The following is a 24,183-nucleotide window of genomic DNA, read 5'->3' as shown; positions in this document are numbered from 1 at the left end:
CTTAAAAGGATTGGTGTGCTGGTGACATTTCTACAATTTTGCTGACATTCACGGCGCCATCCGCGGTCACTGCGAGCACCCCCCACTACAAGGGACATATCGGTAAGGAGTGCGACAAGGATAGTACTCACTCTGCTTCCTGACACACTGTCACAGGACGCTGAGCGAGCGGTGCGGGGAGGAGAGCTCAACCTGACAGCTGACTCCCCCCCCGCACCGCCGGCCGGCCTCCTGTGACAGCGCTGGCTGTCTTCACCCCCACACACCGATCTCCTCTGATCTATCACAGGAGGCTTAGTGGTGTGCGAGGAGAGACGCCGGCCGCTCACAGCGCTCTCCTCCCGCAGCGCTTAGCTGCCTGTGACAGTTTCTCTCCTCCCCGCTGGGACACAGAGCAGCGCCCAGCGGGGAGGAGAGAAAAAACGGATGCACCGCTATATCGGCAAAAAAATTGCACTTTCCGCATTTTGCCAAAAGTGTCGTTTTCGGCAGATATGTTTTGGCGGCCGATATATCGGTGCATCTCTAGAATTTTCCCTTAGTTTTGTGAATGAGGGGATGCTGTTCAAATTTTTTTCATCCAATCATGTGCAAGCAAAAATACTGCTTTTTTATTTTCCTTTTATTTTAATGTCCTTCCTTATTTTCCTTGGGTATTTTTTGCAAAGTGAATTTTCAGCAACTTTCACTAAGCTAAGAGAAAATTCCCTTGCAAAATGAACAGCCTATGTGCCTTTAGTAAATCATGTGTCTACAAGAATGCATAATTATTAAAAACTAAAGTATATCTAAACCAAAACCTCTTTCTTTTAGGCTAAAGAAAATCGTTTTTCAAACCCCTGTGTAGACTGAACATGAAGTGAGAGGAAAGCTCTCCAAAGTGAGGTAGATTCTCTCTTACTTGTTACTGGAACAAGTGCCCCCATTGGAAGATTACCCTCAATGCTTGTTCTAGTGACAACTCAAAATGTAGGACTTCCTCAATTTCAGTCGCAGTGATAATGGTAGGACAAACAGAGGAAGTGCATCTCTCCAGCAAGAACACAGACAGCATTAAGAAATCGAACAGGGATTCTAATTTCTCACTAATTATCCAATACTAAAAAAAAAAAAAAAAAAAAAAGGTTTTGCCTTCAGATCTTCTGTCAAGAGAAAATAATGGAGACTGCCAATGTTGGCCTTATTTTGAAAATGTTAGTTGTCGGCCTACTACAAAAGCCTGTAACTTGTCAATCAGACATTGGTAACAACCAGTCCTGCCCACAGCTTTCTAGACTGGCAGAACTGACTGTATTGCTGAAACCCTCCCAACTTTGGCTGCAGTGCCTGGGAGTGGGAGTATGTGAGACACAAATGAAGGAGGATTTGAATGACTCAGGGAAGGTAAAAGTTTTTTATTTGATTTAATAGGTTCTTGCATCACATAATAACTGGATATCAGACATGTTTATATTGTCACACAGGAGCCTTTTCGATGTACTTCTAAGCCCATCACTAGGTAAATCAAATAATTACCCATGCAGTAGGGCTACCACCACAGTGAGAGTGTTAAGTGCTCTTTTTGTCTAGGGGGCTGGATTAAATCTGTTTTACTTAACTGATCCCTGCTCCTGCCACTTATTTCTGGGCTGCTAGACTAGTCCTCCCAGCTTCTTCTCCTCTGGGTTCCAGTGGTTTAAGGACTGCTGATGGCATCACAGTTAATGCAGGTTGCATAGACCTTTAGGGCCCATCCAAACTTTTGCGAACCCTTGGAATGTGGTACTGCATAATAATGAGCATTATGTTATAGCAGCCTATTCATTATGAATGGGATGAAAACACATCTTATTGTATCAAAAAATGCACATGACAATTTTCTAGCAACACAACGCACATAGTATATGTGCATTGCAATAAGGTGAGCATTTCTTTAACACAACAGTGAGAATGGGGCTTAAGTTTCCTTGTCATGTTTTTTCCCTTTTTTTACATTTTAATGTTATTTGAGTACTTTATATTTTTATTTTACTTTTTTTTTTACTGTCTGTTTATATTCTTTCAATTAAAAAAGTGTAAAATAATGAGGCTAACGAGGGTCCATTTTCTGACACAAGAACAGGTCCAGGATACATAAGGTTCTGTTACCCTTAGGAAACCTTTAAAGCCCATTGTATCCTTTCACCACCACCTTATACCACAACCACCTTAATTACACCTGCAATTCCTCTAAAATCTTTCCAATATAACCAAAAATTGAAGAAAGAGCAAACTTTCCAATCTCCATTTTGCACCTTCTAGAGGGATGAATAGTAAAACAAACCACACGTCACCTTTACCACATGACAAATGTAAAGGTGTAAAATATAGCCTTATGCTTTAATAGTATAGAAGATGTTTGCGCCATCACACTTCTCTTACCTTTCACACCGCAGTGTCCTTTGCTACTTGAATGTCGGTGATGGATGGCAGACTTTCTGTAAATGACATGAGGGTGGCCCCTTTCCAAGCTAAAGTGATTGGAGTTTTCTGTTATGTTGTCTAAAGGTTCAATAAAATATTCTTCATCTTCAGTAGCGATTACGCCATGCTTGGATGGAAAAGAATAGGAAAGGGATTTAGACAAGCTGGGGAGACTTGAGCTGTTTGCATTAAACCTGATGACGTCTGGGAAATGTAACTTAAATGTGAATATTTCCACTTTTTTTTTAATCTTTACAGAAGAAATGCATTAATCAACCTGCAGTGAGTGAAGCAAGCAGTCTGCTCTGAAATGAACATTTTATCCACCTTCCCAGTGATTGTACAGATAATATTCAGCTTCACATTTCATTGCAGAGCTCAGCAGCTGGACAGTCAGGAACATGACACAGGTCTCCAGGAGCCCGTATAAAATCTATCCCACCTACACACTCTCGAAAGCATCACTTACATTCCCTGAAGTCATACATATCATTGCAGTATGATGCACTCGTTAGACCGAAAATGTACAAGTGCCTTGCAAAGCATTGACCCCCTTGGTGTTTTTCCTGTTTTATTGCATTACAACCTGGATTTTTGGAGGTTTGTACCATGTGATGTACACAACATGCCTAACACATTGTGACAAACAATAACTAAGACAAAAACCCAGAAATCTTGAGTGCGCATTAGTATTCACTCCCTAAAAGTCAATACTGTGTAGAGCCATCTTTTGCTGAAATGACAGCTGCAGGTCTCTTGAGGTATGTCTTTATTAGCTCAGCACATCTAGCCACTGGGATTTTTGCCCATTCCTGAAAGCAATTCTGCCCCAGCTCCTCCAAGTTAGATGGGCTGTGTTAGTGTACAGCAATCTTCAAATCACGCCACAGAGTCTCAATTGAAATGAGGTCTAGGCTTTGACTAGGCCATTACAAGACATTTAAATGTTTTATTCAAGAATTGTCATGTATCTAGTGTTATTCATTTTTCCCTTATTTTTCCAGTCCCTGCTGATGAAAAGTATCCCCACAGCATGGTGCTGCCACCACCATGCTTCACTGTGGGGATGGTGTTCTCAGGGTGGTGGGAAGTGTTAGGTTAGCACCACACATAGTGTTTCCCATGATGGTCAAAAATGGGGGGGTGAATACTTTTAGAAGGCACTGTATAGTAAGGGCCATGTCTCTATAGTGATCTTGGTACTAGCAACATCTTGCCAGCAGCAGAATTGCTATATGGGCTAAACAGGTTAGCAAAGTACTTGCCTGTTTCTGTGTCATTCCTTCGATGGCTGGGTGAGTGGGATGTCACCCTCTTACTGGTGAGTTATATTCTGCAGGATTTCCATCAGCAAGGGAGCAACGCCTTACCCATCCAGCCAGTGAGAGAGAGGAACATGGAAGCAGGTGAGTATTTTCTCTCTAGGGTTTAGTGATTGTTAACAATGACATGATCACATTTGTGTGTTCCCCTAAGTGCAAATAGAACATAATGCTTGTTTAGCCGAAAAAGGCTCTAATAGAATGCATTATATGCAGTATACCGCTGGTCCAGCATTGTACATGGTGACATTGGTGAGAGGGGAGACTACACAAATGGAGAAGAGGTGCAGCTTTGGGGGACAGGTCACCACTACCGGAAACAGCAGGGAGAAAGCCTGCAGGACCATGGAATCACAAAATGAATCCTCCCAATCAGAGCCTTCCTCCATGTATAGTGGGGAAGCCGCCCACATACATTTTTTTTGCCAAGCCCAAAGTTGGCCATTAAAGGAATATTAGTACATGTCTTCATATCCAGCCTGCTCACTGCACACTGCAAACGGATGAGGTCATCCACCTGCTCATTCTGCTCTCTCTCCTTATCAGAGGGTTCCTTGTTATCACACTTGAGTGCAGCATACTTCACTGGCTCACACTGTAAATCTCTCTCCCCATCCGAGCTTTGCAGTGCAGTTTGCCACTTCAGACACAAAGGACATTCTGGAGCACCATTTTCATATTAGGACAGACTGCTGTGCCCACAACCAACTAACACTACCAAAGCCCTGAAGAAGGGAGACCCACACTATCCCGAAATGCATTGGATATGGTTTAGTTTATACACTAATAAAGTGATCATTGTCCTCCAACTGGTCAGAATTTCCAAGACTTTCTATTTACGCACAGCGATCCCTCACCCACTTCCACAATACCCTATTTAGCCATCAGGAGTGAAAAGAAAGCCCGTGTAAGCTATACATTACTGGAGTCATACCTTACACATGGCTAAGGACATATATCAGTTCTTATTGGTCAAGCATTCCAAAGCTTTTAGGTCACATGGAACAAATCACATGCAACACTATTTTAAAAAGTATTACGCATTTTCTTCAGCTTCCACCCAACAGAGCAGCAGAAGACAAAGGAAAGTATGTAAACGCCACTGAGAATGGGGGAAGATGTTAAAATAAACACTTTGCTTTGAATTGGAAAACTCAAAATTAAATTGCTCAGAGATATTTGACCACACACACACACATAATGTAACCTAACATACCTCATGTACCAAAGTGGGAAAGAAAATTGACTGTGCATGGCCTGCATTATGTGTATTCTACTTACTTATTTTTCTTACTACTAAAAACGTTTTAGATGTTCCAACCCTATCTATCACCATTGCAGTGGACAGCACAGCAACAACAATTAAATGGAAATGTAGGGAGAGAAACCTGAAAAGGGCATCTGAACCCTAAAGACAAATTGAGCAGAAATATATACTAAATAGGAATAGCGATCAATAGGCAATTTTAATGCAGAGCCCCCATTCGTTAAGCAGACTATAGTGTACTCTCAGCTTGTAACTATTTTAATATCACTACTAATAGCAAAGAGCTTATTCCAAAAGGTGCCAAATGGGCCCAGACACTAAACAGAACACTGCAAGTCAACAAAAGTCGCATCCAAGCTATAGAAAGATGGCAATCTGTTCAGACATGAAGTCTGCAATCGCAAAGTTCAACAATAGCAACTACAGGCTATGAAAGTTCAAGTTTGAAATACTGCTAAGCAAAGATGACTTGTGGCAAGTACTGAGTATAGACAGACCCAATAATGGGCCCACAGAGGAATGGGACAAGAAGAACAGGCAAGCAAAAGCAATTATATGTCTGCTAGTGGAAGACAACCAGCTTATCCAAATAAGAAAACAGAATACAGATAAAGGAATGTGGACTGCATTAGTTTCACTCTTTGTATGCCTGATGAAGGGATTCTGAAACGTCTCCATGGTCTCTGTGGTTGTGACACCACAGAGGTCAATAAAATATTGACTGAACTTGAGCTGGAGTGTGAGTGACTTCTTCATATTTATGGTGTATTGACTCAGGTGCAGCAAATCACATGACTAGTGATGAGGGCTTCTTCACAAAATGTATTTCAGTGCAAAAGGACAAAGTTTTCCTAGCAAACGGGAAAGTACACACAGGAGTCAGAACAAGAGGTGGAACTTACAATGGATAAGTCAAGATCCATGTTAAATTCTGCTGGACAAACTGAAATTAGAAGATTCACATGGACGACAAAGGGAATACTACCCTGTAAGCTGTCATATACTGCTAGGGCACATAGAATACTCGAACCAACATCGTGGAAAGACAGAAAAATTACCAAAATGTGTAGTCAACCAATGGTGTATAAAGCTGACAAATAGAAAGAGTCAACCCTCGAAACCAAGCATTTCGATGTGAAGAATCATCTGCTAAGGGACACTCAAGAGCAAGCCATTATCGACATGCAATATTGCTCATCAGAAGAAATGACTGCGGATACGCTCCCTAAGCCATTGCCAAAGGATCGTCACAGTTTCCTTTGAGAGAAGCTAAACGTCATATAGCTACACATGTGAAGGGGTGCTGGAAAAGTAGCAACATATGCTGATATGTACTAATTGTATTACTGACATTCTGATGTGTACTGATATGTCTTTTGAGTTGTAGATGGTGCTGTGGTGCAATGCTAGTATTTATGCTTGCTAATCTATGATATACAGGGAGTTTTCCTATATATAGTTTTCCCTTACAATGCTGTATTCTGATGTAATGTTCTCCTAAGCAAATAATATTAATTAAGCATTCATCAAGATCTCAGTGCTTCAACTAAACACATAACCAACAAAATATCATAATGCAGCAGTGAGAGAGTTATACCAAACCTCTGAAATACAAACTGATGTGTTAAACAGAAGGCACCTCTAGGTGAACCTATGGCCAGGCTATGTACTTAACATTTAGAACAAGCCCTCACCGACCTCTGTAGGTCAATGAGGGTTTAATCAAAAGTTAATTTACTTGTTGTTAAAGATGTGTTAATGCTTGAAAGTTTATAGCCTCGTCACTGGTTCACTTTAAGTCGCCACAGCATACCTTTCATTTGTTTCCCAAAAAGTGCTGCTGGAGCCAGATTGAAACATTTGGGTATAAGGAGAATGGGCTTCATACTACACTAAAATCAAATTGCCCCTAAAGCATTAGTGTTTCCTTTTAAATCCTGCTCTAATCCTGTGGGACTCTGTGGGACTTTCTCTTTTGCAGCAATAGGTTATGTTGCAAAATGTTATATTTGATGGGTCAACTCTCATTACTAGTCACCTTACCAGTAATGGGAACTCCAGATATAATTGGTATCATCGCTCCTTTCTCTCTGTAAAAGTCTGTGACTCTGTATTAGGCTATGCCAATTCAAGCAACAACAAACAATTTACTTCTGAGAATGCTAGAATCACCATACTGATGATTTGGCTTCAACCCTTTCTCAGTGACAGAGCAGGAACATGCACACGTGCATCACTTGCTGCATACTTATTCTGAATATATGACTCAAAAGAATCGAAGTCAGGCATATTTGAATAATGTGAAGAGTGGATAATGGCTAGCTTGACAATGTCCCCCAGTAAACACTGTACCAGCCAGTCAGGGTTCCACCCTGACTTAACTGGTTTGAGTAATTCTGGCTTGGCTTCCATGTTACCCACCTCTGACTCCAACTTTGTCTGAGCAGACTCTAACGTTGTTTACTACTCCTAGGCTCCCTCTTATGGCCAAACAGGAGAGCATCATCTGAGAGAGCCAGATTGGAGTTTCCTGTCCCTGAGTGATGATATAAACCACTATATAAACCATCTCCAGTCTCAGTCCAGTCTGACCTTGCCCTTGCGTGGTCTTACCTGCAAGTGCATTCCTACTGCTCTTAGTATTCTGATTCTGTGTATGACCCGATCCTGGCTGACGTTCTCCTCTGGTTCCTGCTCCTGGCTTGTTCCTGACAATGCCGATCTCTGTGTTCCTGACCTGGCTTGTATGACTACCCACTCTGGCTCCTGACCTTGCCTGGTTCCTGTTTATGATTTTTGTTTGCTCCTGTGGACACTTTTCTTAATTAAATATTTTTAACTAGCACCTTATGCCTGTCTAGTTTTCATTGTGCTGTGACACAACCTCATAACATGGAGGCAGCTTAAAGAATCTTTTTGCTGCGAACAGGTCCACATTTATATCTATAGCCTACAATATTATTGTTGTTCTTTAACATTACTTTTTTTCCCAGGCAGGCCAAAGCAACAGATTGACTTAAAGCTGAACTTCTGGTATAAACCTGTCCATCCCTTTTCCACCCCAACTACATTAAGTGCTGAATTAGAAAAAAAAAATCTGACCTAAAACTCCTTTACTTTCCTAAATACATGGTCACATAATGCTTCAAGTCTTATGTCTTCGTCACTGCTGTGGGGGGAGGGTCTTCTTCAGGTGTCCATGTCACACCTAAACGATGTGGCCACTACCTATTGGCTGTCCACCAGCTGGATATTCTCAGGACCCAGAAGACTTCAGTGGCATAATGATATCATGAAGAGTCAACCAGTTGGCACAGACTGTAGCCCTGGTTCCACCAGTCATCACTTCTGAAAACACTGCTGCTGAGAGATTTGGATGGTGGAGTTGAGTATAAAAGGGGCTTCAAAGGGTATTTCCTTTTTTTTTGATCAATGGGTAAAAAGGGAGTGGGAACAGGGCTTTTTTACTTTGAAATAGCCAATAGCAGACTGGCTATTGAAACACCAGCAACTGACCAGAGGAGTGGACCTGAGAGAGAAAGTTGTCTCTCAGTTCCGCTCCTCTGCTCAGTGGGTAGGCACAATAGCCAGCCCGCTATTGGCCTTTGCAATTTGAAATGGGGGGGTGCACCATAGGGGGGTGGGTGGGTGAGTGGTCGAGTCTGCGCCCTATGCAGCAGTGCACCCTAGGCAGCAGCCTAATTTGCCTAGTGGCAGCACCGGCCCTGAGTGGGAAGGATGAGAGAGGAGAGATCTACATCCAGAGATGGGCTTTAAATGCCAGTCTCCCAAGAAGAGGAAAAATTCGGTGTGGAGCATATGACTTAATTCCCCTTCCTCCAACCTGATAGTGTTGGTGCTTGGTGACTGGCCATTCAAGTATGCAGTGCTTTAACATTGGTGGGGAGAAGATGCTTAACCCTTTGTAAACTCTAGGTCTCAGTGGGTCCTTTCTGTAGTCCCTCTACCACCAACAGTTGGCAGTTCTTACTCCTGGACAAAGCAGTGCACATGTAATGTCATTTTATCAATGTTCTGTGCAGTAGTAAGCCCGGTCCTGCCATGTGAGCACAGGTTGGCATGATGATGCACCGCTGGTTGGTGTGTCAATGACACACCAACTAGCGGTGGATAATGGTGGACTAAGTTGGATGTCCACTGGTCCTGCATCGTAAGTGATGATGTCAGAGAGGGGGCAGCCACACGATTAGTGAAGCAAACCTGCTTCATGGGACTGGTCAAACAGCAAGGAGAGAAAGGAAAAATGCAGAAGCCAGAAAAATTCCTGGCTATGCATGTACTACAATGTTTTATGGCTGACTAGAGTTCAGTACATTCATGTGACTACTTTTATCAGGCAAAACTAATATGTTAAACATAACATGAAATAAATAATTTTTGATTAATTGGTCCTTTAGTTCTTTAAAAAGCAAACAAGTCAACTAAAACAATCTAAAATATTAGAGAATAATCACTTAATTAATTACGTGTTTCAGCCACAGCAACCACAGTATAAAATTCCCCTAGCTTTCACTGTCCTGGCTTTAACACCTACTAAGTCTTTATATGCTTAGTTTTTCAGAGTCTAATGCCAGTAGGTCAACATGTCAGCCAGGCAACTAGAATTTCAGAAGGTGATCTTAGCAATGACAGCTTATCCATATTTGTTATTCTTTTAAAGGAAAAACTCAAAAAGTGATTTCTAATAGACCGAACATTTTGTGCATGTGTTAACAGACGATTCTGAGTTCAAAGCACCACAATTATCTAACTAAGCCCATAGTATTTACAATGATCTCACATAATTGTGTACTTTCCCTGCTTGTAAACATTAAAGAAAAACTAAAACCAAATTGCTAGAACATGAAAGAGTGAGATTAGCATAACCTGACCAGCAAATTAGAAGAGAGAATGTAATTATCTGTTATTTTCTTAACTGATATCTCTATGGGCGTTGGTAAACCCAGGGCAGGTGTCCCAGGACTTCTACTAAGTACCCTCAGTATCCTTTACAGTAATAGTAAGAACAGCACTCTATAAACACTTCAATCTTCTCTAGAATTTTTGTATCTTGTACATCTACTCTCATACTTCCATCAGTAACTACATTATCCCTCATCATTAATTAGAATTATGTTCGGGTAATAAACACAGAAGCCGATGTGAGGGAAGGTGGAATCTCTCCCTCAACACCTTACCAATCTATCCACCCTGTCAGTAGGGATGAGCTCGATGTTTGAGTCCAACAGTTCGATTCGAACATCGGCAGTTCGTGCTGTTCGCCCGCCGAGCTCCCCACAGGGCTCTGCGCACTGCACAGTGCCTTCTGAAGCCCTGATTGGGTAAAACAATGCACTTGACCATAGGTCAGGTGCAAGACTTTGTCCAATCATGGCACAGTGCACTGTAAGAGCCATAATGGGGCAAAGTAAAGATAACTTTGCCCCATCATGGCTCACGGTTAGGTCCTGTCAGGTGCTGGGCAAATGTAAACAGTTGGGCGGAGCTAGCTGTTTGCCCAATTGTTTATATTTTGCCGGCATCTGTCAGAATGCCATTCTGCGGTGGGAGTTGGTCATGAGCAGACGAGTCGACGGGCGTCAGGTTTTGGTTTTGTTTTAATATTTTTTATTTTTTTTTACATTTTGTTGAGTTGTCGTCGTGGACAACACTGGACGTCGTGATTGACCCTAGGATTACGTAGGTGGATCCATTTTGTTTTTTAAAATAAAGGACTTATCAGCACAGGGTCAAGATGCTTTTCCAGGTGCGACCTAGAAAAAGTGGCGAAGGCTTGCGGCCTGGTATTGGCATTGGGGGGAGGGTTTGCGCGCTCGTGTGTGTCCCTCTTTCCTGCCCAGGCAGGCCTGTGCTAGGATCAAGGGTCTGGTTAGGAATTTTAGGGGGGGACCCCATTTTTTTCCTCCTGTGGTGGGGTTCCTCCTTAAAAATCCTACCAGACCTTAAGGGCCTGGTATGACTTTGAGGGGGAACCTCACCTTTTTTTAAATGGGGTCCCTCCTAAAATTCCTACCAGACCTTAAGGGTCTGCCATGACTTTTTGGGGGGAACCCCATGCTTTTTAAATGTATTTATTTAAATGGGATCCCTCCTAGCATTCTTTATAAATGTCATTTTTGCTACAGCAGGTTCTATACATCGTACAGATGTGCCACTTTACAGGCAGTTTAAGGGGACCCCCCCAAGCATTATATTTAAAGGGGTTTTTCATTTTTATTGTTTCACTTTAAGCAATGTTAAAATCACTGCTCCTTTAAAAACTGTATTTTTCAAAAGTGTTTTTTGCACTGATACATATCCTTCAGGGCAGTACCCAGATCCCCATACCATTTTTATGGCCAAGAACTTGCATATAAACCTTCAAAATTGGGACATTTGATTTTCTGAGTTCTGGTCCCAAAGACTTTCGTTGAGTTTGAAGTTCGAGTTCGAACTTTTTCCATGTTCTAAAGTTCGAACTCGAACTGAACTCAGGTGTGTTCGGCCCATCACTACTTATCAGGTTCTCTCACTGTCTATGAAGATTGATGTTAAATAAGTGGATGCTATATTCTGCAAGAGATAGCTGCAATATTGTGGCATGTGATGGACATTCTGGTTGGTCTAGGTGGTGCCCCACCTAGTTATTAACAGACATCTTAGACAAGGTGGCTCATGTTTAGCACAAATACTACCACAATTACTCCTGAAGAAGCATAGCAATTTCCACGAAATGTGTAGAGTATACTTCTATCCTAATTATCTCTGATCTATTCAGGAAATGTGACATGCGTAAAAATGAAGACGGACTAGCATTGTTATTAGGCTAATCGGAGTGGGATGATTTAAGGCGATATGTATGTGTACAATGTAGCCACAATCATCATTACATGTATTTTCATGTTTTTACTTATTTTTAACAATACGTACATATTTTACAAATGTAAGACTTTGGGGTTGATTTACTAACCTTATAAACACACCACGAATGTGTATACACCTCTGTAGTGTGTTCCCTCCCAGCATGATCTATGGGAGGAATCGAAACACCTTTGTAGTGTGTACACACCCAGCAGGTGTGTTGTTCAAAGCCCTGCAATGAATTGCAAGGTAATGTGGTGTAAATTAGCTCTATGTTATGTTGCTTGCGTTGATGAATGCAGGAATGTAAATGCATGAGCTAACCATTTTTGTCTAAACTGTGAAGCAGCATTATATATGCATCATGTGCATGATTTTTCCATATATGGCATTAGTGGAAATATGCTTTTAGAGACTTTTTGGTTGATAAATACGTTTTGCTGTGTGAAAATCACACACACCTGGTGTGTGTGTGTGTTTAGGTTAGTAAATCACCCCCTTTGTGTCAGTGTGGGCACCTGAAAAGTCTGCTATTCAAAACCCAATATTGGCTTGTGATACTCTGCATGACCACCTTAAAAACAATATCCCATACTGATATGGGATATATAATTAGAGAATCTGGTAGTTTTATTAACCCATTCGTGACGGGAGACGTACAGTGTACGTCCCGTCACAAAGTGGCTATATGACTGGCCACGTACACTGTACGTGCCGAGTTATATTAGCCTCTGTAATGCTGGTAACTGCTGATTCTCAGCAGTTCCAGTCATTAATTAATGCCTCACTATTGAGACATTCATTAATGAAATAGTTAAGCTTTTTTAAAAGCTTCTTTCTTTCATGAATGAAAGAATGAAGCCTTTACATTCAGATACGGGTTCGCTAAATAGCGATCCCGTATCTGACAGCTGAAGATAGCAGAGAGGTAGCAGTGACTCACCTCTCTGCTATTCGTTTTGACAGCTGGAGAGCCTGGCCCGATGTTAAATGATACATTTCAACCACTAGATACAAAATGTATCTCGAGTGAAATGTATCAGTTTTGATCGTCTAGGAACGATCAAAGACCTTTAGTGAGATCTGATTCTGACATACTGTCAGGATCAGTCTCTAAAGTTATTATTAGCTGTTCCTAAGCTTGGAGCAGCCTGATAATAACTAAAAATGTTAAAAAGTTAATTTATTAAGCAGTCATAGTGATTGCTTGATATAAACTGACAAAAAAAAAATATTTTTTTTTTACACTTATTTTTTTTACAAAGTGTAAAAAAAAAAAAAGTGTACAAAAAATTAGGAAAATAAAACGTTTATATATAAATATATTTGTATACTATAATTATTATTAAAAAAATTCTAAAAATAATAATAATAATCAAAACTTGCTGCTGTGGAAGAATCACACAGCAAAAATGTAAAAAGTGTGTCAGTCATTTAGGAACAGAAACTAAAAACTAGCTCAGTCATGAAGGGGTTAAAGTGTATGTCCAGACAAAACTTTTTATTTCCTTTTGAATAAAGTGGGGCAGAGTTAGAACTTCTTTCCACTTTCTACTGCTATTGGTGGCTCTGTTACAAAGATTTCCCCTTACTTTTTGTTTCAGTTTTACTAAACAGGTGAGGGCAAATCTGCAACAGAAACACATACCACATGAAAGGGAAATTCCACCTTTTAGAAAAAAATTATAAATGCGCACTTCTTCATAAAAGAAAAAAATTGCATTTATTATTGTTTGGGGATTGGAGCCAGTAATGCATTGTAACCAAGATCAGTTAGACGCAGCGGCCTGCAGGAAATGGGATACATACCATTACATGTAACTATTGCCCCCCCCATAAAAAAATGACTAAACGTTTTCTAAACATCCCATAAAAGCAGAATGAATGTACATGACTAAAGGTTCATCACTATGAATGCAAGATAGTGCTAATGTATCAGGAACAATCCACAGCACTTACTAAAAGCCACAAACTTCTGATACATGATACCTATTGTGAAAGCCATGCTCTGACAGCAGAAAAAGGGCAGAGTGTTCCTATTCATCATTGTAATTGATTTGTTTACAGAATGAATGAATCAGTTGAAACCCAAAACAATACAGGAAACACTTGAGAATGTAACTGCAGTGCTCAAACGCACATTGCTGGTGTTCTCTATGTTTTAAACAAGTGTAGCATGGCAATTTTTACAGGTTTTTCAGTCATATCACAATGCAACTATATCAAAAATGTGTATACACAACCAATTATTTGGATCTTCAGCTACCAATGATGATTTTATGTTGTGGGAGGTTCAGAAGTTGAGTTATAGTCCAATCGGCAGGCTTAGTTAGAGCTGTGACACAAGGAAGTGCATATTGACAGGGCTGAGTAAAATTGTCAGTGCATTGAGGAAGCACATCCTATGGGCATCTTCAATAAGTATGTTTACAAACTTCTAGGTCGATATGGTTATGAGGAGTGGGTGAGAACATGTGGAATTGTAATATAGAAATGCATATTCATTTTTAGTTTTTGATCCTATATACCATTTCAATAAAGTGCTCTATGAAATTAAGTGATCAGTTGTGAGAGGTAAAGCACACCTAAAGCCAAAAAATAGAAATGTAATATTTTGCAGCTTACCAGTCAGAGTTAAATCCTAAAAATGCATTCAAGTACCTTAACTGTTAACAAAAATGTATCTTATTTGTGTATCACTCGGCTGTAGATCCTCAAATCATCTCTGAATTGGTGCTAACTCTGTCCTTCCTTCTGGAGGGTGACTACTTTTGTTGCCTATGTGTGTGTGTGTTGTAAAGTAGTCACCACTCCAAGCTCACTCCTGTGATGGACTACAATCACAGTACAAAGTACGTGAAATTGTAGTCCGTCTGGTTAGGAATTTTAGGGGGTGGCCCCATTTTTTTCCTCCTGTGGTGGGGTTCCTCCTTAAAATTCCTACCAGACCTTAAGGGCCTGGTATGACTTTGAGGGGGAACCGCACCTTTTTTTAAATGGAGACTTGATCTACACTTGAGTGATACACAAATAAGGTATAGTATTGTCAATAGTTAAGCCACTTGAATGCTGCTGCCGGCTATCCTGGGCTCCATTGTTTCCAGTTTGAGCCCAGGACAGGCACGGCAGGTTTCTGTACATTGATTGGAGGGAAATCAGCACATGTTCACCTGCTGACCTCCCCTCTGATTTCAGAATGCGGAAGTGATGTGTATTTCACTTTTCGCCCGGTGCCCGCGCCCCTGCTGCACCCCCGTTTGTTACGCCACTGTATTACATCACTTCTGGCTTCAGTCTGTCATTTCTCTCTAATTTATCAGCTTCCTTGGAGTCTATTAGGGGTCTAATAGATACCTCCATAAAGAGGACCTGCCGGTTTATCTGTGCTATCACATAGGGAGCTTGTCAGCCCCCTATGTGATAGCAATAAAGTTAAGTGTAAAAAAGAAAAAAAAAAAGGGAAATGTAAAAATTAAAGTCACATTTACAAAAAATTTATAAAACACACACAAAATGTTTTTAAAGTCCTCCGTCCCCATACACATGAATTCAATTGCACGGATGCGCCCACATGCAAAACAACAATCACACCACACGTTACATATCACCACGAACGGCAGAGTGCGACTAATAATTCAAGGGCCATTATTCACTGTTAACACTAAACTGATGTGCTTTGGGTATTGTCGTTTTTTGCGATTTAACAGGCGCACACAATTTTAAGGCTTGACATGTTTGGTGTCTGTTTACCCGACCCCATCTATTATATTTTATTTTAAAATATATTTTACACAAAAACTGGGTAATAATAAATGTTTCTGACAGTTTCTCTCCTCCCTGCTAAACGCTGTGCTATGTCAGAGGGGACACAAAGCGGCACCCAGCAGGAAGGAGAGAAACTATGGATGCACCGCAATATGTCACTTTTGGCATTTTGCCAAAAGTGACATTTTTGGTCAATATGTTTCGGTGCCCGAAATTTCGGTGCATCCCTAGTAAAAGGGACACTGGCAGCCTATTATTTTCTTGATTTTATAATTTGCACTATACAGGTGAAGCTCGAATAATTAGAATATCATGCAAAAGTAATTGCAGTATGTGCTGCAAAAGGGGCCCAAACCAAGTACTGAGTACATATGCATGCTTGTACTTTTCAGAGGTCCGATATTGTTCTATGTACAATCCTTGTTTTATTGATTGCATGTAATAATCTACTTTTTTGAGGTTGTGGATTTAGGGTTCTTGGGGTTTTCATGAGCTGTAAGCCATAATCATCACAATTATGACAAATCACGGCTTGAATTATCTTGCTTTGCATGTAATGAGTCTATCTCATATATTAGTTTCACCTTTTAAGTTGCATTAGTGAAATAAATGAACTTTGCATGATATTCTAATTATTCGAGTTTCACCTGTACATCTCAAATATGTTTGTTTTTTTTTTAGTGTGGGTAAAACACGCACCATTGATAAATGTGGCCATTTCATTTTTAAGGAGATTGCCAGAAAGAATTCTCTATATGTCTGGTCTGGTCCCCTCCTCTCTCAGTCTTTGTGTGAATCATCCTGTTTATGCTACTTAGCACCGCCTGAACAATAAAAATATATTTCTTGCTCCTGAGAACCAATGCATCATCTGCCAAGTACACTCTTTTTATGAAAAAAATAAATGTGAATTTACTATTTTTTTGTATTGGAGCCATTAAAGCATTGCAATCGATCATGAGTGCAATGCCCTGGCTCCATCAGATTCTACCTCTTGTCCATGTCTGTACCGAGGTACGGACATTCAGTAACATGGACAGAGGAAGAAGGAATATACTTAAGGAGTGTGGTGAGGTCACCGCACTTGTATTTTGATGAAGAACCTCTGACACGGTGGTTAATGGAACTTATAACTTCTCCATTCGTCAAAGCATCTGTGAATGAATGACGTGTCTATGTGGGCGGAGCCGAATTCAGAAAACAGCAGCAGCCTGTGGGTAGTGGGGGGGGGGGGGGGGGGGGAGGGGTTTGCAATGTGACCTTGTTTCATGTTACACCATGAATATGGCGGTAACATTAGACATGGTCCAAAAGGTAATCTTGACCTTGACTCTGTAATTAAAATGTTCGGTCTGAAGAAACCATGCTGCTAAGGGAGAAGTACTGCTACCAGGAGGGGATCTTAGAGCTGAATTCACACGTACAGCTGAGGGGCTGTAAAAACAGGCAGTTGTCTCTTTATGGAATTTTGATTACTTTTGCCCAATAAGCATCTCACCCCCCAATAGTGAGCAAATGTTCACTAGTGTGGAGAAGACCCATACCAGCCAAAAATATACAATTAGTAGTGATGTAATAAAAAAGCAGGCCAAAAAAGAGAACAAAAGGCGCTTCATGCTTATTTGTAGCATCTTCTTGGTATTTACCCCCCACTTGAGCTGCTGGAAATTAGCATTAGTTATATACTATGTAATCAGGTTTAAAAAAAAGGGGATCATGTTCCTGGGATTCACCGGTAACTCTCTGAACCAAAGCTTTGGAAGATACTACCCACCATCATATGTTCTGCAATCTTCTCCAGTAGATACTGACCACCATCAAATGCTTGGCACTCCTGTCCTTCATATACTGACCTCTACCATACTCTCAACATGCCCACTACATGCCATCATGCCCCCATACACATACTATGATCTGTCATATGCAATACACTCCTCTACTGCACATGCTGCCCGCCGTCTTACTCTTCGCACTCCTTTCCTGTACATACTGTGCACTCCTCTCTTACAAATACTGGCTGCTATTATATCCTCAGCACTTCACTCCTGCACGTACTGTCTGCCATCATACCATTTTCACTTGTCTCCATCACATACTGCCCACCACCATACACTCATCAGGCCTCTCCATCACATACTACCCACTATCATACACTGCATTACTCTACTGCACAAACTGCAGTACCCTCCTTCACTTTACTGTACATATTGCTTATCATCGCACCCTTACCCTATGCCACTCCTCTTCTGCACACAATGCCAGCCCCTTTTGCACATATTGCTTGCCTTTATACCCTTTCCTAACTGCACATACTGCTTATCCTCATGCCCTTCACACTCCTTTCAACCGTGTGCTGACTGCTGCCATATGCCTCCCACTCCTCTCCCTCACATACTAGCTTCTATTATTACTGGGTAGTAGAACTGATGTTAATATCCACACATGCTTCCTATGGTTATACACTCCCCAATGCTCTCCTGTACATATCACCAGCCTCAAACCCTCCTGTCCTGCACATACGGTCCACCACCATACCCTCAACACCCCTGCATTTATCAGTCTTTGTTATCCCTTTGCACTCCTCCCTTGTACATACTACCTATGTCATACCCTCTGCACTCCCCTCCTGCACAAACTACCCAATGTCATATGCTTCCACAACGTTCTCTTGTATGTTACCCAATAAAGTAAGTATTTCATATTATTTGGAATATATCCAACCTTGTCCATTCTGGAACAGGTACACTTTTGCTAGTATTAGTAAAGATAACCAGGCTCTTGAAATGATCCAATTATATTGGAAGCAATCCCCATGTTTATGACTCATGCTTGCCATAACACAAAAATGATCAATGGATCTTAGATCAACTTGGCTGAGTTTGGTTGATCAAACAGCCCATTGAAGTGCAATTGATGTCTGAAAAATACAACTCTTTCATAGAAACAATTGTTATATCAAATATAGTTATGTGCGTAGACAGTGCCATCTGGCACATGCATTCCCGTCTAACTATAATCAAGGAAAATAGAACTTGCTATTTTGATTAATTTCTGCAAAGTGCTACGACCAACCCAAGCCAATGCCAAGGGCTGTCCACCACCTCTATACTCATAAACACACAAAGCTGGGATTCAGTGTATTCATGTTTATGAGAAGGTATTTAAAAAATTAACAGACAACCTCTGAAAGAAGATTAATAATACTATCACTCTCTTAAAGAACTATACCAGCTGAAGAATCAGCATCTAACACTTCTGGAGTGTCTCCCGCTGTGCATTGTGTTTCCACCCGCCAGTTGCTACATCACTATTATGTCCCTGCAGAGCTGTAGTGACAGAGTGGCCGGTGGGCAGAACCACAGCATGCAGCTTGGTACACAGGTATCTGACATACCTGGAAGAAACACAGAGAAAACTTGCTATAAAGGATGAAAGATTTGACTGCTATATGATCGTTCTGTACATATGTCCTGATGCTGGTCTCATATCTAAGGGACAATAGTGATCGGTTTGGGAAATAAGCTAAACAATTCTTCACTCCAGAAACAACTGGGTCAAGAGTGTCTGCACAGGTCATCTATAACCCATACAACTGGATCATCTATAACCCATACACAAAAGTTAGTTTCCCTTTCCAACTGTTATGATGCAGATTGGGACAATCATCTCATACATATTAGAGGAGACAGGCCTACCATTGCTTGTTGTGGAAGATGCAGGCTCCAGAGCTGTCATACTCATCCCTGCTGGACAACTTGATAAATCACTTACCTGGGAAAGCATGGGAACATCAGGTCTCCAGACACGAGATATACATGTGATTGCTCCAGCACAGCGCGGAAAGGGTCAAAATAACAGTTCTGGATCATGCACCTTTTCAAGTTAGAAATGGCAGCTTCCACATATCTATCCTGGGATTTCTTTTAATTTTTTTTGTATATAAATAACATTTTACAAAAATAAAACATAAAACAATTAGGAACTGGAAAAGTGCAACAAAGAGTGAGAATATCAACAATGTCAAGTAAGACAGACAAATCTAATTGTTCTCACATGTTTTAAATTGAATCTGTGACCAGACTTTGCAGACTAAAGTATTAAATATATTCTGAACAAGTAGTAAAAGCACATTAGAACAATCCCTTATTTACCTCTGTAGATAAAAGCACTGCAGAGAAAATAATCTACAAACTAAATAACACAGGCACAGAAATGTTAGCTTTTTTCTATGAAAAGCAGAATGTTGGCAGCCTGCCAGACCTTTAACATAAACACACAGCAGATTTTCCAAGCTGTTAGAAACCATCTGAAACCAACGTTAGAATGAGTTACTTCATAGTCACGGATGGCTTGTTTTAAAGCTCATTTACTGCTAGGAATATGTCAATACTTTAATGTCCATAAACCTGGACACAGGCGGACTTTAAGCATGACACCTATCTATGTTAATAAATTAACAGCCCTTCCTGAAGCCTTTAAATGCCATTTTTCATTAAGAATACCATATTTAAAATAATACATCAGCAACTTTCATTGCATGGGAACTGATTCACTAAAACTGGAGAAAAGAAAACTAAAACCAAAATGCAGTTCTACCCTATAGCGACCAGTCAATTATTTATTTACATTTTCCTCTAAAATGAAAGGTAAACTGTGGTTGTGATGGCCAACGGGTTTACTTTTTGTTCTTTACCTTTTCTCCCATTTTAATGCATCAGATTTACATTGTTTTTTTTAAGAAAGAAACAAACTATACAATAACACAAACACTACAAAATGACTTTAAGACTAATAATACATACCAAGCCATTGCAGTTGCTCAGAGCTACTTTTGTTGTGGTATTTTGGTCCTGTAAATATCCCGTGTAGTGACAGTTCTCTATGAAATCGTGCTTAAACTCAGGCCCATTCTTCCCCCAATATTCTACTGTAAAGTGTTTGGAAACCAGATCCGTATTTAGAGTCAGGTTTAAGTGAAAGTGCTTGCCATAGGCAGAAATTTTAAAAAATAATTTAGAAACTTCCTGCTCTTGATCTTTAGCGTCCATACTCCTCTTCCTCCGTGAGTGTTTGTCGTTCTTCACAGTAAAACTGACAAAATCCCCATTGTGGTCAACCCTTATAGGAACCGTCAGCTGGTAGTGTTCAAGGTAAGACAGGAACTCCCCTTTGTAAACGTAAGTCAGGCCAATCCATGAAGGGACCATGCAAAGGAAAAGGAAAGTAACAGGGAGTAGTACATACTAGACCATAACAACAGCCAATATTCTATGCAAGGTTCTATTAGCCTTCTTATTGTAAACAGAAAAATTATGATTTTAAAATTAAAAGTCTCGGCTATCAGTTGTGCAAACTGCTTCTGTGACTTGCTACTATTATATAAAAGCCAAATATGTTCTTTATAGCTTGGTAGATTAACCACGAAAAGTCCTACATAAAATAGTGTACAACATGGTTAAATCGCGCTACATTACTGCTAACCAATTAATCTGGGTACCTTTCAGACACCTGAAGCCAGCCCAAACTGGCAAACTGGACATCTTAGATGGCCTGACATATAGGAGTATTTGTGAGCTGGTGCGAGCTTCTGCAGGTCATTTAGTTTTAACCAGACTCTTTTTATAAAATAGCAAAGCATATTATAGGCTTAATGCCCTTTACCCTTGGACTGTATAATGTTCCATTGAGTTTTCAAATGTAGGTTACATACAGAAAGATTGTCTAGTGGATTATGTATGAAAATAATGCTCTCTACTCACAATCTAACCCTTGCCAAATGGAGGAGCTTACAGTGCACCTGAACAAATTTGCTGATATGTAAAGGTGATAGTATAAATCTAAGAAAGGTTTTGATGGAAGGGTCCTAAACATGTCCAGAGCTTTGATTTTTACATATTGGGTGATATGAAATAACTAACACAAAATTAATTTTGTATCTGTAACACAAGTGATAAACCGGGGAAATCTTGAGTCTTTAAAAAAAACTCATGAGGAAAATTAAAACAAAGATTCACTGGTTAAGTCTAAAAGGAAAAACCCTACCTTGAGAACCATAGGTGAGTCTGTGGTCCCTGTTAGATTCCGATGAAACCATGACAAGGCCCAATATCCAGGTCAACGTCTTCCACAAAAGTTCCATAATTTGGAAAACAAGAAAGCGGACAATTCTTTCTTCTTTTTTGAATCGTCTTCTGTTTGAGGCTACCTCTCTCCTACAGTATTAGTTCTATCCCAGAACGGAACCATAACAAGTCCATGTGCTCTTCCTTCTTTCCACGCCACCACCTTGATTAGTGGCTTTTCAACAGAAGATTTACTTTTTAACACAAGGCCATCTCCTAAATTTTCTTTCTTCTTTGTCCATTTTTTCTCAGTCCAGTTAAAAATGCTCACAAAAAACTTGAAACTGACAGATGAGAAAAGAAAATGAATCTTTCACACAGCTTCTCAAGTATCATATAGGAAAACTAATGAGAGTGGGCCATTTCTGTACCTTTAGAAATAAAAAAATAAGAATGTAAGTCAAACCATCTTTTGCCTTTGCTAAACGACAGAAGGCTAAATCCATAGCCATATGACAGAATGATTAAGACTTGGTGGTTATAACTAATGTTACAAAATATGGAGTAATTGAATTAAGCCAGTGTTGTTCATCATAGCCTAAATAAACATTTAAAAGACTAAACATAATTGGCTAACCTAAATAATGTGTCAAGGCCAGACAGCTCATTTTTCATTAACGACATAAGGAAAAATTATATAGTTTACTCTTCCCTCCCTTTTTTTGGAAAGGAAAGGTATCTGATTTCACAACGTGATAAAATCTTTAATTGAATATTCGAAAGAAAGAAAAAGAATTATGGAATTTAAACTTTAATTTTCTACTTAACGTAGATTCCTGATCTTGCTACTCTCATTCTGATGAAACTGAGGAGGAGAATCCTTTAATTTTGCATACAGACTGTTTAGTACTATGTCAGCAAATAACCAACATACACACCAGTTCACTACAGTTGTCTTCTCTATACTGATAAACTTGGTCAAGCTAAAGGGATTAGAAGAGAAAATATTAAAATCAAACTCCCAGATACATAAAACAGCTTCCTCAAAGCAGAACACAGGTTGAGTTCGCTGCAGTGATGGTACAGTATGTCCCTCGACATCCTCACATCCTGCACACAGTGTATAGAACATGATGACTCACAGGACTGCTGCAGCAGGGGGGGGGATCGAGGCAGAAGAGGCCGGTCTAAGAGCAAGCCAGCTCGGAGGATCAGGTGAGTATAACTTTATTGTTTTTAAACCTAGACAAAAAGAAGCACTTAACCCTTGCAGTGTGGGGGTAGCCCCACTGCAAGGGTTACGAAAAAATATGTCCCCGTAGTTTTGCTGTAACCTATGTATATGCACTTCACATGACATGTTTAACATAAATCAATAGTTCCTTTAATTTCCACCTTATCAGTGTTTTCAAAATTTTAAATATCTTATATCTTATAGGTTGGCATGTTATAGGCTCCCTTTATCTTTGCTTTTGTTCCAGTCATATAAAAGCCTTGTAAACTGTTAAGACAGTTTGCTGTGCTACACAAGAAATCTTTTGATGAGCATTATAAATCAGGACACAAAACTCTAGATGCAAACCTAAAATGCATGGGGCCTGTAATAGGGAATGTAACTTTAATATTGACAACTACTGTTTAGTTTAGAGCTGCACTTCTTCATGTTCTAGGCAGTGGCAAGCAACCAGATAGACTGGTTCCACGGAGAGGTGTTTAATTTATTCTAGTGCTGCTCAGTAATGTTTCGGGTTTATTTTAACATGAGCCGATTTGGAACCTACTTCCAGTTAAAATTATATATCAGTACAGTACCATTGGGAAACCAGTGGCACTGGGAATCTTCACTAATGTGAGGCATCTGAAAACCAGCAGACACCATGAGCAGTCCAAAGTACACCACATGAAATATCCACAAGTATGTAAAATGCTACAATGTTGCACATTCTGAATTATTGTCCTTTCCACTACCAGATACTGAACAAAAAATTATAGCTAATGTTCTATAAATACCCAGCAAGAGAGGACATGATCCCTGGCCACAGGTTGAGCAACACTGGTCTAAGAAAACGCAGTGGAATCACAAACCTAGAAAATGGCATGCAGATTTGCAGTACTAAATGCTGTTCATGTTCCCAATGTCCCAGCATAAAAATATATTTATACTCGTGCCCAGAATTCTCTTACCTGAGCTGATAGAGCACAACAAATTATACCTTAGTGGTGCTACAACCAGTAAACACCAATCAACTCAAACCAAATTCAAATGTGTCTAACACTAATCTTTCGCCAGAATTGCAACTCTTTCAAAATATGATATTCATTTTAATTGTTTGGATTCTAAATTAAACCCCAGAATGCACAAACATTGAAATTCCAATCTGAGATGCCTAAATAATGGAGTTATTCGAATGATGCACCAAAGGGAATGTTCACCAAATGGGGTAATGGATCCTATTTGTAGTCA

General features: G+C 40.1%; 1 protein-coding gene across 1 annotated transcript in view; it reads right to left on the bottom strand.

The window, feature by feature from the left end:
* ADAMTS6 (ADAM metallopeptidase with thrombospondin type 1 motif 6) overlaps positions 1 to 22,029 on the bottom strand; it is a 231,591-nt gene extending 209,562 nt beyond the window's left edge. The window contains exons 1-3 of the mRNA XM_018569151.1: positions 21,700 to 22,029; positions 20,460 to 20,824; positions 2,401 to 2,569 (exon numbers count right to left, since the gene is read on the bottom strand). Of these exons, the coding sequence (XP_018424653.1) occupies positions 2,401 to 2,569; positions 20,460 to 20,824; positions 21,700 to 21,796 (631 nt within the window). The 5' untranslated portion in view covers positions 21,797 to 22,029. The remainder of the gene's footprint in view (positions 1 to 2,400; positions 2,570 to 20,459; positions 20,825 to 21,699) is intronic.
* Between the last annotated feature and the right edge of the window lie 2,154 nt (positions 22,030 to 24,183).

Source organism: Nanorana parkeri, unplaced genomic scaffold, assembly GCF_000935625.1.
Source record: "Nanorana parkeri isolate BGI_ZX_2015 unplaced genomic scaffold, ASM93562v1 scaffold34, whole genome shotgun sequence".
Taxonomy (NCBI): domain Eukaryota; kingdom Metazoa; phylum Chordata; class Amphibia; order Anura; family Dicroglossidae; genus Nanorana; species Nanorana parkeri.
Note: the sequence above shows the minus strand (reverse complement) of the source record. Positions and strands in the feature narration are given on the sequence as shown.